Source organism: Grammomys surdaster, unplaced genomic scaffold (genome assembly GCF_004785775.1).
Source record: "Grammomys surdaster isolate TR1022 unplaced genomic scaffold, NIH_TR_1.0 126028, whole genome shotgun sequence".
Taxonomy (NCBI): Eukaryota; Metazoa; Chordata; class Mammalia; order Rodentia; family Muridae; genus Grammomys; species Grammomys surdaster.
In genome coordinates this window covers 2,892,911-2,910,499 of record NW_021620841.1, presented here as the reverse complement: position 1 = coordinate 2,910,499, position 17,589 = coordinate 2,892,911, and the positions used below count along the sequence as shown (strand labels likewise).

Below are 17,589 nucleotides of genomic sequence, written 5' to 3'. Positions count from 1 at the left end.
ATGAATTATTTCTTGGCTGTTTAATTTAAAGAATGAAGTCTTGAAATTTGCATTTAAATGGATGGAAATAGAAAAAAATTAAATTGCCAAAAAAAAATGGGAGAGACAGAATCACAATTGGCCATCCACCATCACCAAATAAAGTGTCGAGTTTGTGGATTGGGTTACCTTTAATTGAGTCATAGTCCCAAGGGATCTATCCCATAGGAACTCCCAAGTATCCCAGATTGTTGCTGTGTCTGTGAGTTTGTCTTCACAAACTGACAGCCAAGCCCCATTGCTGAAGATGGCATCTATACAACGCGTTGACTGTGGAGATATGGAGATATCTACATAGAGCATTTAGATCTACATTCTAATGTCTTTGGTACCGGAAGGTACTCTGCATGCTACCAAAAGAGAAATATAAAGACCAAACCAGATACAAACCTTTTGATTGACAGAGGTATCCTGTGTGGAGGATATGGTATTCCAATGAGAACAGAAAGTTTGTAGGTGTAACCTACCAATATCAGATTTGGCTTAAGGCTTACTCTATGAGATGGAGCCTATACATGACAAAGCCGAGGTGATCAAGATTCTGAGACCAAATAATCCTGTTACTTAGTGTAAACAGAAAAATAGTGTTCTAAAAAACGATGTAGCAATAAAATGACTCTTCATGACATTCTGCTACTCGTGGTTCAGCGCTTGCTCAACCGTCATCAGAGGAGGCAGAAAGAGTGTAAAGTCAGAGAGGGTGGAGGAAACCAAGAGAGCAACACTCACTAAATCGTCACGATCAAAACTCACATGATCTCACAGAGTCCGAGGCAACATGTACAGATATATTATGGCTTCCGGTTTAACATTTTATTGAGTTTCTTGAGAATATAAAACACTGGGTCTTTTATTATTGTGCCTTCTCTTGGGCTGGTTTCCTAGTGTTTCTTGGTCTTATCCCCGTCCAATGTTTTGTTTTATCATATCATATCATATCATCATATCATATCAAATCATATATTGTTGTATTATTACATCTTAGAAGCCTGTATTTTTTCGAATGAGAGACAGAAAGAGGATGGATTTGGATCAGAAGAGAGTAGGGAAGAAACTGGGAGGAATAAAGGAAGGGGAAATCATAATCAAGGTATGTGAAAAATCTTTTTCAATAAAGGAAAAATAACTAAAATTTAAAAACAATGAAAAAATATGAATAGTTTCAGGGCTACTAGAGTGATGTCTCTGTAGTTGAAAGGACTGGATATTTTTCCATAAGATCCAGATTTGATACCTAGCACTCATATGGCAGCTCATTATTATATGCAACTGTATTTCCAGGAGTTCTAACATTGTCTCTATCCAATGTGAGTACCAGACATGTGTGTAGAACACAGACATACACACTGGGAAATATCGATACATAAACAATAATAATATGTTAAAAAGTTTTAAAGAAGTAGTTTTGAAACAATATAATACGCTATTAGATAAAGTTGAATAATATCAGATTTTATGGTACTTTATATAGCAAAGCAAAATTTTACAATTCAACTTTGTGTTTCAAAGCTAGACATTTAGATATTTGCCATCCTGGGGGCTCCTACACACATACACACATTATGATGATGATGATGATGACGACGACGATGATTTAAAAATATCTTGACGATTTGAATGAAACATAAAAACATTAGTTTTGCAAATTTGTTCAATCGATGGAGAATAAACTGTGATGCATTGATATTAATCAATGAGTCATCTGTAAGTAGTTTTTAAAGCCTCTTTGTAACATTTAAAAATGTAAATTAAAACCCTTAAAATTTGAACCATTTCCCAGATTAAATGTAATGTCAGATGTAGAAAAGAAAAGAAAGGAAAAGAAAAAAAAGAAAAAACATTATTGAAATGAGATAATTGAACTTGTTATTAATTTTTTCAGCTCAGTGGAATGAATACTCTGATTATATGCATATAAACTGCAACTATTTGTTATAAAACTATAACCTTGAAAAGAGAATATATGGATTATTCCTATGCTTTGGTTGGTAAGATTCTTTATAGCAAAAATAAATAATTAAATAAATAAATAATAAATTAGGAACTTTGGTTCTCACTAAAGATATGATAGCTTTGAGATGAAGCTGGACTGAATAAAAGCAGTGAATAATATTCCATCCATTTCCAACCTAAATCTAAGCTTTAGAGCTTTCTGTCTCTCAGGGAAAACATTGGTACATATATGCATCATTATTTCTCATTCATGTAAAGTTCTAATTTTGTCTCTATCTATCTACATCCATCTGTCCCTTTATGATATTTAGTAAGGATCATATGGCTTACTGGAAAGATCACTCACCGTTATTCATACATGAAACAGAGCCTTTAAATTGACTCATGGAGAAATTAACATATATTCTAAAGATATCAATGATACACACCATAATTACTATAGGGATTGACAAGTATATCTATAAAAATAATGCCGTACATGTCAGTTGGAGTCTTTTACCTTTTCATAGCCAAATAACAGTTACCTCTTATCCACGTTATACTCTATAAATTCATTTCTCCTATGTCTTAAAGATACAAGATTTCATTTGGCAATACTTGGTCACTCTGATGTCATTCTCCACGTCTTTCAATGCACTACTTTCTCTTATAAAAAAAGAAAAAAAAATTGTCAGCACATAAACTATTTGTGTATTTGGTAATAAAATAATCCTTTCACGGTAATATTAACGTGCATAATGACAGAATCAATACTAGCCACACAACAGTCTGTTACACCATTCTACTCTGAAGATATTTGTCATCATAGAAGGTTTGTACTTGCCTAAATGTTTCCTTAGCAATCCCTAGTCTCTCTCTAGACAGGATCTGATTATAGAAACATCCTTTTTAAAATTATTTTTAATCATTCCATTCATTTACATCTCAAATGATATCCCACTTCCTGGTTACCCCCTCCACCAACCCCCCATTTGCCTTTCCTGTTCCCTTTGCCTGTATGAGAGTGCTCTCCTACCCACCCACACTCTCCCACTCCACTGCTGCAGCATCTCCCTTGAAATTTGCAGACAAATGGATGGAACTACAAAATATCATCCTGAGTGAGGTAAACCAGAAGCAAAAGAAAACAAATGGTATGTACTCACTAATAAGTGGATACTAGCATAAAAGCTCATACTGCCCTTGATGCAACCTACAGACCATATGGAGCATAGAAGGAAGACCAGGGGGTGGATGCTTCAGTCCTGCATTGAGTGGGGAAAAGGATGATTGTAGGAAGTAGAAGGAGAGGGGCACAAGGGAGGGAGAAAGGAGGAGGAGGAAAAAAGGGTAGCACTATCAGGAACTGGAAGAGCTGTGAGAGAGATACAGAGGTCAGGAAATTGAAAAAAAGTGGGTAGCAGGGGTCATGAAGAACTGGGGATAGCCACTGGAGGGTCCCAGACACCAATAGGATTGACTTTAGCCATAATGCACAGAGAAGGGGAAGATAGAACCTGTGGAGACAACTTCCAGGAGATAGGTACAGCCCCTGGTCAGGGCATGGGGCCATCCACCCATCTCAAAGTATTTTAACCCAGAAATGTTCCTGTCCAAAGGAAGAACAGGGACAAAAACTGGAACAGAGACTGAATACATTTTTACATGTAACAATTTGTCAATATCTCTCCCAGGTTAGCTAAATTATTCCTGAATTGTTACATATGAATAAAAACTGAAATTAAGATATATTCCATGACAAAAATGGTTATCCTTCAGAAAGTTTTCTAGTAAAAATGGATACTTTATTTTTTTAAAAAAGTAATCTTTAAAATTAAGTAAATGGCTGAGAAGCACCTAAAGAAATGTTCAAAATCCTTAGTGATCAGAGTGCAAATCAAAATGACCCTGAGATCCCACTTTACACCAATCAGAATGGCTAAGATCAAAATCTCAGGTGACAAAATATGTTGATGAGGATGTGGATAAAGAAAAACACTCTTTCATTGCTGGTGGGATTGCAAACTGGTACAACCACTCTGGATATCAATCTGGAGGGTCCTCAGAAAATTGGAAATAGATGTAACTGAAGACCTAGCAATAGCATTCTTGAGAATATACCCAAAAGATGTTCCACTATGCCACAGGGACATGTGTTCCACTATGTTCTCAGTGGCCTTGTTTATGACAGCCAGAAGCTAGAAACAACCCAGATGTCCAAAGACAGAAGAATGGATACAGAAAATGTGGGATGTTTACACAATGGAATACTACTCAGCTATTAAGAACAAGGGCATCCTGAGTTTTGCAGGCAAATGGATGGAACTAGAAAATATTATCCTGAGTAAGGTAACTCAGATCCAAAAGGACATGCATGGTATGTACTCATTAATAAGTGGATATTAACAAAAAAGAAAGTAGATAATACCCAAATACAGTCCACAGAACTCAAAAATGACAACAAGCTGAAGAACCTAAGGATGATGCCTCAGTCCCACTTGGGAGAGAGAAAAAAGCAGTCACAAGGAGGGAAGGACCTGAGAGGGAAAGGGAGGGGAGGGGAGAACATGACCTGGTATTGGGTGGAAAAAAAGGACTGAAGCCCTGAGGGCCAGCAGAGAGAATGAAAACAGGCAACTTCGGGAGGTAAGAGGCTGGGGGGACCCTCCAGAATATACTAGAGACCTGGGAGGTGAGAGACCCTCAGTACTCAAAGGGAGGGACCTTAGATGAAATGCCCTACAGTGGGGAGAGAGAACTTGTAGAGCCTACCTCCAGCAGAAAGACAGGGCACCAAGTGAAGGAGGGATTTGCCATCCCACACTCAAAACTCTGACCCATAATTGTCCCTATCTGAAAGAACTGCAGAGATGGAAATGGAAATAGAGAGGAGCCTGAGGAGATGAAGGTCCAGGAACAGGCCCAAAGTGACATCCAGCTCAATGGGAGGTCCCAAGGCCTGACACTATTTTGAGGCTATGGAGCGCTCACACAGAGGGGCCTATCATGACTGCCCTCTGAAAGACCCAACAAAAAACTGAGAGTCAGACACAGATATTTGCACCCAACCAATGGACAGAAACTGCTGACCCCTGTGGTTGAATTAGGGAAAAGCTCAAAGAAGCTGAGGAGGAGGGTGACCCTGTAGGAGGACCAGCAGTCTCAATCAACCTAGACCCCCAAGATCTCTCAAACACTGGACCACCAACCACGCAGCATACACCAGCTGATATGAGGCTCCCAACACACATACAGCAAAGGACTGCCGGGTCTGGGTTCAGTCAGAGAAGATCCATCTTACCCTCAAGAGACTGGAAGCTCCAGGGACATTAGACGTCTGGTGGGTTGGGAGTGGGGGTTGGGGACATCCTCGTGGAGACAGAGGGATGGGGAGGAGGTATGGGATGTGGAACAGTCGGAGGGTGGACCAGGAGGGGAATAAAATCTGGAGTGTAAAAAAAAATATTAAAGATTAAACAAAAAAAGAAAAACAAAAACAATCAAATAAAAAGGCCAATTAGTTTATCTTAGGCACTGGAAATAAAAATATCAAATTTTCTAGCTGGGACAATAAACAAGTAAAAATCATATCAAGTAATATTCAAAATATCACCCTAGAGCTATATATTTAAGGAATAAGGTACATATGAAGATTAGAAACCCTGGACCTTGGAAAGGATTCACACAGAAGGGAGCATCTACAACATCTTTCTTTGAAGGTTGGAACATCTTTAATTAGCAACATAGAGGTTGGGATATTCTTAACCCAGGGAAGAGAGGCCTAACAAGCAGCTGAAAGAGTCAAATGCAGATACACCCAACCAATGGACAGAAGCTGCTGACTCCTGTGGTTGAATAGGGAAAGGCTCGAAGAAGCTGAAGAGGTGGGCACACCTGTAGGAGGACCAGCAGCCTCAACTAACCTGGACCCCTGAGATCTCTCAGACACTGAGCCACCAACCAAGCAGCATACATGAGGCTACTGACACGTATACAGCAGAGAACTTCCTGGTTTGGCCTCAGTGAGGGAAGATGTACCTAAGTTGAGAGACTTGAGGCCCCAGGAAGTGGATAGGTCTGGTTGGATAGAGGTGCAGGGGACATCTTTTTGGAGACTGGGAAGGAGGAATAGGATGAGGCACTGTTGGATGGCAGACCAGGAGGGGGATAACGACTGGACTGTAAAAAAAAAAGATTAAAAAATAATAATTTAAAATAAAATAGAATAAAATAAAAAGAAATGAGCTTTCCAGAGTCCGATTTTGTTTCTTGCGTTTTCTTTTTGTTGTGTTACTGTTATGTGCCCATTCACTCTCTCCCTTGTATGGATTTCATAACAAAAGTATTTCTTTTATCATTACTAAGGAAATCACCTTGTGTGTCCACAACAGTCTGAACACAACTCAAGTACTACATTATGGGGTTTGCTGAGGAGAAACCAGGAAAGGGGATTACATTTGAAATGTAAATAATGAAGGAAGACCAAGTGTGGGTGCTTCTGTTCTTCTTAGAAGGAGTAACAAAATACTCAAGAGAGCAAATATGGAGACAAAGTGTGGGACAGAAACTTAAGGAGGGCCGTCTGGACACCATTCCACCTGAGTATCCATCCCATGTTCAGTCACCAAAGGTAGACGCTGATGTGGATGTCAGGACGTGCATGCTGACAGGAGCCTGATATAGCTGTATCCTTAGAGGCCTGCAAGAGTCTGACATATTCAGAGGCAGATGCTGACAGCTAGCCATTGAACTGATCATGGGGTTCCCAATGGAGGAGTCAGAGTGAAGACTGTAGGAGCTGAAAGAGTTTTCGGCCCCATGAGGAAAGCAACAATACCAACCAACCAGAGCTGCCAGAATCTAAACCACCAGTCTGGGAGCACTTAGGGAGGGACCCATGGGTCCTGCTGTATACGTAAGGGAGGATGACCCTGTCGGGCATAGGTGGGAGAGGAGATCCTTGGTCCCATGAAGGCTCGATGCTGAGTGTGGGGGAATTCAAGGGTGGGGAGATGGGAGTGGAGGGAGGTAGGTGAGGGAACATCCTCATAGAAGCATGAGGAGGGGGGATAGGATAGGGGGTTTCTGGGCTGGGTCGGGGGAGAAATGGGGTAAGGGGAAAACATCTGAAATGTAAATAAAATATCTAATAAAAATTTTTTAAAACTTCATCTTCAGGGTACAGCCATTATGGAAATCAGTGTAGTGCAATATAATATTCAACTCATTTTGGTTAGAATTCGTATATGCTTTCTTTCCCTTTACCATGGTGCAGAAGAAACTTCTTCCTATGGAGCTGCAAACCCCTTTAGCTCCTAGAAAGAACTTTAAACTTATTAGTGTTGGGCAGTTGAGAGTATATACTTTCTTATGTGAAAGTTTCAGCATGTAGTTATCAGTTGATTGGGAAAGCATCACTCCAGTATTTTTTTATTATTATTATTTATCACTAAATGCTAGTTTAAAATTTGTGAACAAGTAAATTCCTTTCTGGGATTTATGTTTGTTCATGGAAACTATATTAAGTTAACTCAGTGTTAAATATTTTCAGATGATAGCCAGCCTTCCTCAAATTACATCATAGTTGATTCACTAAACGTGTAAGTTATTTAAATGTGTGAATGGCCTTGAAAGAATAAATGCTCATGCTAAAATGTTCTTACAAATTCTCTGGCTATAAATTATTCCTCTAATATCCGCTCAGACTTCCAGAGCACATTTTAGCAAGCAGTGTGGCCTGATTTATATGAACTTTCCTGTGAACAATTTAAATGCACTAAGCCTTGTCGAGACTCTCTGCAAGTATTGTGCTTCTCAAGAGTCAAATGAATTATTAGTAAAATGAATGAACCAGACCTTGAAGAGGTGGGTTTATGTTTCTGTATTAGAGGCTCTGGGCCATTTTAAAATTATATTACAGTTTCTTTCAGATTTCATGTATTTGTTCCATGTAATTTTGGTACTCAATATATTTTATTTTAGCAGAAAATAAATATTTTAGTGATGTTCTTCAAAATGTGTACAGATATTTCACATATGCTTTCAAAAATTCTACACAGCCAAGGGAAATAAAATCTAATCTTTGTCCTGTTCAGCCTTCATGTTATCTAACATGTACTTTTAAATATTTCTGCCTCTAATCTCTAAAATCTGATATGTGGGGATAAAGAATTGCACATCTATTCATCACAGTGATTAGCACAGTTCACTTTCAGAAAATATCTGTCATATTAATTTGGTCATAATTAAACTTGGTGAAAATATGAGTGTGTAGAAATATGACATTATAACAACTTAGTTGATAACAAAGTAAGTGGTATTTACAATATACAAGTAAAATTATTTCCAGATTTCTGAACCTCTAAGACTATATATATATATATATATATATATATATATATATATATTTGTATATATGCATGTATATGTATATACATAAATATTTCAATTTTATAATACAAAACATCTATGTGCTATTTACAACCCAAGTAAATAAATAACAATTTACTAAAGAATTTTAATATCTTTAAAATATAAAAATAAAATTAAAATTTATTATATTTTAATACAAGCTCTCACTGTGTAACATTGTGATGGCTTAAAATTCATTATGTAAAACAAACTCTCTTTGAATTCACAGAAATCTACCTGTCTCAATCTCAAGAGTATTGGGATTGAAGTAAGGCATCACAACACATGATTAGTTTTCTGTTACTGTTTAAAAGTGTGTGTGTGTGTGTGTTGTGTACAAAAGCTATACACTGTGGATGAAGAAAAGTGTTATAGAAGATAGCTTATGTTCACTGACAAAAGTATCACATATTTGTAAAGATAACATGTTCACTGACAAATGTATCACATATTTGTAATTGAAGGATAATAAAGCAAATGGAGTCATCCCTGGAACAGTCTGTCCACATCTGACATCTGCCGTAATACAAGCAAGAGTAAGATTTATGAAGCTTCTTTGTAATTATTTGGTTATTTTAATGACATTCTATTTGTACTCAATTATATTTGCATTCATGTCCCTGTGAAATATAAGATCTTATAAGATGATCAAATATGACATTATGGGACTTGAAGGTTGCATTTAGTTTCTAAAAAATACATATTCTGACTAGCATTCAAGTCATTTTACCATACGATATCAATTTTTTTCTCAAGACAAAATTGCGATCACATAGAGAACCATATTTGTGACATTCTAAGTTTTCTATACACTTTCCATTTTGTGGAATTTGGCTCCTAAAGCAGCACTTAGAACACACACAGAAGACTGAGGAATTGTAAGAAAAAAATCCCTTAAGAAAAAACATGTTTTCATGTGAAATATAATTTTATGTAAGATCACTGAAAACAATAGGAAAATAAGATAACCAAAACACAAATACCTAAATGATAATTGCAACCGGACATCCCGGAAGATTCTTTTCACATTTGAGTGGTTAATGTAGACGTTCCGATATATTGTCATATTGGCAATACTGGATTCCTAATGGGATCATATAGGATCATATGGGATCAAAGGAATATATACCCAGCAGCCAGGACAGCAGAGGATGGGGACCTTACTTAAATAATTTGCCTGGGAAACATCCTAGAACATCACTAGGTTCTTGTATAAGGCTTGAATGTGAGTCTTATGCTATGTCTGTGTGCTTCTGCAATGGAAAGTGTGGTATTACCCACACACACACACAGACAAGAAAAACAGTATGACTACATTCTACACTGTGTCATGGGAGGCTTAGAGATATATCTACACTGCCATACATAATAGGAATCAGTAGATGACTTCCATTCTATATTTTACAATGCTGTTATGCCAACTCTAAAGGACCATGTCCTACCTATAGAATGTTAGTTAATATGGGGGAGGGGTTGGAGAGGTGTCTCAGGGGAGAAGAGGACTACCAGGTCTAATTCCCAGCACCCACATGTCTTCCCTCTTCTGGTAACTGGTAAATGCCCTTAAAACTGAGAAATCTTTGAACATTTTCAAAATCAAGTATGAGGTAAAAATAGTGGAAACAATTTGACAAAAAAAAAAAAAAAAGCAGAGAAAATCCCACTGTCCTACCTTGGAATGAAAGTGGGATGGTTCATTCTGGCAATGAAGGAGTTAAAATTTGCTTCAGTAAATTCTGAATGACAACAGTGTAGGTAATGGCTAAAAGCAGTGCTTTAAAATAAACATGTTGAGGAGCCTGGCAGGTCTTCATTTATGAAGAATATGAGCATAGGGATAGTAATGGTTCATGTATGTGTGTCTGAGGATACATGGTTTTATGTGTAGGAATATTAAAAGACAAAAGAAAATGAACAAAGCTAGTAATTCTCGAACTTTTAGGCATAATGAATCCTTCAAAGGAAGACTATTTCACTTTGTCCTATTGAGAGAAAAATAATATTTATTCTAAAATAAATTAAAAGATTTCTTGGTGCATAATGAAAATTCTGACTTCAACCTAAGATGCTTTCATAAGAAACTGAATGCTTTCATATAGAATTGTGGATTAACTACTATGAGAAAAATATTTTTCGTAGGGGATGTCCATTTTGGAATTACATATGAATTATCTTGATACCCCACCCAAATTTTGTTGAAAATATCAAAAGAAAAAGTATGTTCATATTTTATCGGGATTCTGCAAATCTTTAAATTGAAAAATTAGGATTTTTAATTAATAATTTTTATTTATTTTGTACCCAATTTTTATAAAAGACATTAATATTTTATGTCTTATTTCCCACCTCCCCTGAACACAGTGATGTTCACACGCAAGTCCTCCAATAAATCCAATAATCTAATATCTAATATTTAATCTAATAATTAATATCTAATCACCAAACAAAACTCATTTGTACTGAAGCGAAAGTTCAAGACTGAGCAAGCCTTATTTTTTTTTATTGGATATTTTAATTTTTTACATTTCAAATATTATCCCCTTTCTCGGTTTCCCCTCCACCAATGCCCTATCCCCATACCCCTGCTTCTATGAGGGTGTTGTTGCCCCCACCCACCCACTCCCGCCTCCCTGCCTTGTCATTCCCCTATACTGGGGCATCAAGCCTTCACAGGACCAAAGGCCTCCCCCCCATTGATGCTATAAGATAAGGCCATCCTCTGTTACACACGCTGCTGGATCCATGAGTCCCTCCATGTATACTCTTTGGTGGTTTAGTGAGCAAGCCTTATTAGACTTTGCACTACACACACCCTGAAAATTCTTCTATGTATGTATGTGTGTGTATATATATATATATATATATATATATATATATACTTATTCTTTGAGAATTTCACACATGTATGAATCATATCTATCCTTCTCCCTACCTCCAACTTTCCCCATAGTGTTCCACAGATCCATCTCTCTCTCTCTCTCTCTCTCTCTCTCTCTCTCTCTCTCTCTCTCTCTCCCTCCCTCCCTCCCTCCCTCTCTCTCTCTCAACTTCATATTCTTTATTTTTCTTCTCATCAACTAAATTAAGATAACCCTACCCATATGTAGATGGATATATGATTATTGACTCAGATGAGCTACCTTTGAGAGGCCACAGTCCTGACTCAGACTCTCCCAGTAATCTTAAAATTGGCAAATGCTCCTAGCTAAGGATCCTGCCTTGAAAGCTATCCCCCAAAGTCAGGCTGGAGTATGGGCCTGTGCAGGTCTTGTGGTGGCAACCACAATTGTAAGTTCATAAATATAACTGTCCCGTTATGTCCAAAAGATATTGTTTCTCAGAAGTTTCTCTCACTTCAGGATCTTACTTTTTTTTTTTATCAGCTCTTTTTCCTTGTCCTTTAAGCTTTGAGGGTAGGGGTTTGTACAGGTGTCCTACTTGGTGGTGCGAACTATACAATCACTTCGTTTCTGCACTTTGATTATTTCTGAGTCCCATGCTGACTGATGTCCACTACAATAAGAAACTTCTCTGATGAGGAAGTGAGTGATGTACTAATGTATAAATAGGAGGGCAAGTACATAGAAGACATTTTGATATTTGCCCATTTAGAAATTAGCTGAGACCGAAACATGGCAGAAGTTGGGTCCAAGTCAGTGCTGTTCGTGTGTCTCGGTAACATTTGCCGGTCACCCATTGCAGAAGCAGTATTCAGAAAATTGGTAACTGATGAAAAGGTTTCAGATAATTGGAGGATAGACAGTGCGGCTACATCCACCTATGAAGTGGGGAACCCCCCTGACTATCGAGGGCAGAACTGCATGAGAAAACATGGCATCCACATGCAACACGTTGCACGGCAGATTACAAAAGAAGACTTTGCAACATTCGATTATATATTATGTATGGATGAAAGCAATCTGAGAGATTTGAATAGAAAAAGTAATCAAGTTAAAAACTGCAAAGCTAAAATTGAGCTACTTGGAAGCTATGATCCACAGAAGCAACTCATTATTGAAGATCCCTATTATGGCAATGACTCTGACTTCGAGGTGGTGTACCAGCAATGCCTTAGGTGCTGCAAGGCCTTCCTGGAGAAGACTTACTAGCTGGTCCTACCCACCACCATTGAGCAACTTACTCGTCAGTGCTATGCCCCAGGGTGGTGGCAGTCCTTAGCCCCATGTCCCACCTCTCTTTTCAGCTGACTTACTGTATATTTTAAAATAATTGTAGGTGGAAATAAGGCATATGTTCAGAAGGATAAAAACATTTGAGTGAGACAGTTTGAGGTATGGCTAAGCATTCTTAGACTAACTAAACCTCTGACCTTGCCAAATTACAAAATACTGAAACAAGCAAATATGAAACAAAAGAAAACTCAATAAAGTAAGAATAACCTACAAGGTCCAGGTCAACCTCTGAGCCCAGCAAGCCTGGGTACTCTGGTCTTACTGGAGTGTGCGCATGGCCAGCACCCAGTGTGCTGTTTGCTTGCCTTATTAAGAGTCTATTCTAGACTCTTATTGTGATAGTATCTCCATCCATGGCAGCCTTCCATTTAGCATTGGAAGAGTTTATACCCAGACACACTGAGGGTATTCAGGTATCTGAGAGAAGAGATGCTGGATGTGCTGACGGGCCTGGAACTCCAGCAGGCCGTCCTGGGCTATACAGTGACACCCTGTCTAAAAATAAACAAAAATAGTAACAGACAGGAGCAACAGGTTGGTAACGTTAACAGCTTTAGTCTTACTTGGTTTTTGTCTAGTTTCTTGAGCTTTGTCTTATTTGAGCCACTTTGCTTCTTTAAAAAAAAAAGTAAGTGTGCTTAAATAGTGGTATGTGTTTGTAAGTGTTCTTTCATCAGCAGTTTACAGTTATAGGCAAGCATGAGTAATTTTAGTGTATTTTCAGAAAAGGGACCTCAAATTTATATAGATGTATATCAGAAAGGGATGTGAATTCAACTGGGAAGTTATCAAATACAACTGAAATACAAAAAAAAAAAAAAAAAAAAAAAAAAAAAAAAAAAAAAAAAAAAAAAGAAATTAGCTGAGAGCCGGGCGATGGTGGCGCTCGCCTTTAATCCCCGCACTTGGGAAGCAGAGGCAGGTGGATTTCTGAGTTTGAGGCCAGTCTGGTCTATAGAGTGAGTTCCAGGACAGCCAGAACTACACAGAGAAACCCTGTCTCGAAAACAAACAAACAAAAAAAGACAAAGAAAATAGAAATTAGCTGAGGAGTCCAATCTATTGATCACAGAATAGAGATCAACAGAACAGTTTACAGTTAACATTTATGCAAAGGACTTCAGAGAGAGAGGGGGGGGATATAGGTAGAGGTAGATATAGAGATGATAGAGATAGATAGATAGATACAAATACAGATACAGATGATACAGATACAGATACAGATACAGATACAGATACAGATATATAGATATGTTTCTTGCATGGATGTATGTGAATTACCTGTGTGCCTGCTGCCTGCAAAGACAAAACAGGTATCAGTTTCCCAATTACTGGGGCTACATATGTAAGCAGCCATGTGAGTGCTAAGATTTTAACTTGGTATTCTAAAAGAGTAGCCAGTGCTGTTAACCATGAAACAATCTCTCCAGTACCTATATACATATATTTTAAACAAATAACCTTTATTTCAAAATAAAAAAATACTAATTGCACACTATTTTAATACAGTGGTTTTCTTAATTCAGTGTTTAAAGTTAGAACGAGTCTCCAAATTAGGCCTATATATAACTTTACATATTTCTATTATGGCTTACAAGGGAAGGGAGACAGAGAAATCATTTTCCGTGAGATGACAAAACAAAACGCATGAACATGCCATAGTGCCTCCTTCATATCAAGTCTCCTTTTGGAAATGCAACTAAGTTAATTTTACTAGTTGGATATATAACGTTTAAATTTTGAGATCGGTATGAACTTACAAGACCCATTTAGGGACTTTCTATGTGGTAGTGAATATGTAAAGGTAACACAACTCTTTTTTTAAGTTTAACTTTGCTCTGGTGTAGCAAATATAATGAGCTTAATGCTGTGGAAACTTGATGCCCCAGAGAAGAGGAATGCTGGTGGGGGTGGGGTAGAGGTGGTTGGAAAGTGAGGGAGGACCCTCTCTGTTAGAGAGGGGGGTGAAAAACTTGATGAGGGTGAACCAAAAAGGGAGCAACTTTTGGAATGTAAATAAATAAAACATTTTAATTAAAAAAGCAATAGGACAGTATAGAAATTGCAGTGTAAATAGGACAATATGGGAATGCCAAGGAGAATAGCCTAAAGCATTCTTCAGCGGGGCTCAATTGACTACTGCCCTACTGTGAAGGTCCCTTTCTAGGAAGAAATGCTGACTGTGCCTTATTAATGAGATCACACTTTCCGAAGGAAAGATTCTCTGAAACTGACTGCTTACCTTCAGAGATACATTTTGTTGTTATTTATTTAATAAACATGTAATTCTCTATTATCAGGATTTAAGACACTGTCTCTAGGTTTTTCTTACTACATATCTTAGTCCAACTGGCTCAATGAATAAAGACATAATTCATGAGATAGCTTTACAGACAAAGTAATTTTCCAAGAGATGTTGGAAGAGATATGGCATAGACACAAGAATAATCAAGAGGCTTTGGTGTATAATAAAACTAAGTATACATTAATATATTGCCTAGATAGCAGCAAGAAATGTTGAAGATAGCTTTCCAGAATCAACCTTCAGAAGTCTTTTAAACTATGTTAAAGACAGCTTTGATGATACCCATCTATATTTTTAGAACTTGGGAATTGGAGTAAGGAGGATCAAAGCTATCCTGCTACATGAAAATCCATGGCTTAATTGGCTTACTCAAAAACTTGTCTTTAAAACTAAAACATAACACAAAGAAAAAAACTTTATGTTTAAAAAGTCAACTTAAATTTATTTATGTTTAAAAGTCAGTTTAAAATCAATTGTGTCTGAACAAAATTTGGCCAGCTTTGCAATAATGATAGATAATCTTGAAGGCTTCTAAATAGGTTCAAATACCCTTGTTTGCATGCAGAAATAGTAGAGACACCTAAAAAAGCAATTAAATTAAAAAAAAACATACAAAATGCTACAAACTACATATTAGTATTCAATGTGTTTTGCTATTGCATAAGACATCTGATGAGTGAGATACAGAAATTATGAATTTCATAAGAGTTCCCAAGTTAAAAAAGAACATGTATCAAAATAGCATATTATATTTGAAAGGAAATTTGTTATAGTTGGAAATGCATAACATTATTTACTAATATATAATTCAAGAAACATTTTACTATCAAAAATTCACTCTTGATAGGAGGTGTATTATAACATGAGGATGCCTACTGGAGAAAAGTGGCTTAGAGTGTCCACCTGATTGACTAAAGCTACCTCACTGGCCTTGGACACCTTGGAAGGATAAACTTTGGTCTTCACCAGAGAAGGATATACTCCCTGGGTGCTGATTAAGACAGCTTCAGAAATCACTTTTGTAAAAATTACAACACAATGCTCTGATGAAATTGGTAACAGATGCAAACCACCAACTTCTGTTTTCTATTTAAAAGCCAACCATTTGCAAAGCTTCACCACATTCTTTTGAGCAAACTTTGATCAGTGAACATATTATGAACTATCCATCGTTTGGTATACAGCAGCTAATAGCATGTCAAAAGTTCTGTCTTTAGATATGTATATACTTTATCAAAAGCATCATGCTTAAGTATTGACTACTAAAGAAATGTTAATCATTTTCATAGTTGAATATAATTTCATCTTGCATTAACTCTCTGAATTGACTATGAGAAATGTACGTGAATTGACTATGACTAAATGCACGTGAATGAGGAGGATAACTTAGAATGATAATCATGGATGTCTCACAAACATCAGAGATAGTAAAACTTTATCTCAGAAATAAAGAATGTAGAATACCTAAATGTCATGATATTCACTTCTTTAATCTATGCTCCTCTGCTATCTTTTTTTCTTTTATTAGATATTTTCTTTATTTACATTTCAAATGTTGTCCACTTTCCAGGTATCCCCTCTGGAAATCCCCTATCCCATCCCCCCTCCCCCTGCTTCTATGAGGGTTCTCCCCCACCCTCCAACTACTCCCTCTCCCCTTCCTGCCCTGGCATTTCCCTATACTGGAGCCTGGAACTCCCACCAGGATCAAGGGCCTCACCTCCCACTAATGTCCAACAAGGCCATTCTCTGCCACATATGTGGCCAGAGCCATGGGTCCCTCCATGTATACTCTTTGGTTGGTGGTCCATTCTCCAGGAGCTCTGAGGGTCTGGTTAGTTCTTTTCTCTTATATTTTTTTAATAGTGTCCCTGCATATCTTCTTTTTTCTCCCCTCAATACCTCCTGTTTCTCTTCTCTGGATTCCCTATTTGGTAAAAAAATATATATAAAAATAAAAAAATAAGGCCTCACAAAACTCCTAAATTTTATGTGTATGTGTACAAATTCATTCTTCTGTAGTTTAGTTCCTAAAATTCCCTTAAAAACTTTAACTAATACACATGGCTATGATGGAGGACACTGTTTGAACTCTTGAGTTGTAGGGATCGGTGAATCTTGAAGAAAGAAAATGCATGAGTTGAACTTCAAACTCCAGATTAAACAAATATTATTAAGCAAAGGTTTCGCCTGCATCCATTAAAGACTTTGGGATGCATCTATTTGGGGTTTATAATGACACTTTGGAGGAAAGTTGAAGCCTTGACCCTTACTTGCCTCAGGACTCATTGCTACACTCTCTGAATAAGAGCATAAGTAAATCTGACCCCAGTGACCATACAAAACACCACAGAGAAGATGAGGCCACTCTCCCACAGCAGACATGGTACTATCCAGAAATAGCCTTCCATGCCTCAAGTATGGTCCAAGTAAAAGCTATGAAGACAGTGGTAACATCACGGAGTGAAACTGGGAAACATTTTTAGTTATGGATTGATGTATAAGGGTCTCTTACTTCTAGTTTGTACATCAAGATCAAGCCTTAAACACAATTCTACAAGTTTGTTATATAGCAGTTTTGACTCATGCAGCATGTACTCAATAGCCTGTTTTTTTTTTTTATTTATCTACCTGTGTGTGGCCCTTTTGAAGAAATAAGCTAATAAATAATCTGACTAGGCTTTCCATTAAATTTAACAAACATTCCCT

At 37.3% G+C, this 17,589-nt stretch overlaps 2 protein-coding genes across 17 annotated transcripts in view; one reads left to right on the top strand and one right to left on the bottom strand.

The window, feature by feature from the left end:
* Nucleotides 1–17,589, bottom strand: part of Ppfia2 (PTPRF interacting protein alpha 2) — a 428,942-nt gene that overhangs the window by 241,247 nt on the left and 170,106 nt on the right. The window lies entirely within an intron of this gene.
* On the top strand, nt 12,014–13,384 carry LOC114610100 (low molecular weight phosphotyrosine protein phosphatase). Its single transcript, XM_028754593.1, has one exon. The coding sequence runs from the start codon at nt 12,015–12,017 to the stop codon at nt 12,489–12,491; it is 477 nt and encodes a 158-aa protein (XP_028610426.1). The 5' UTR covers nt 12,014; the 3' UTR covers nt 12,492–13,384.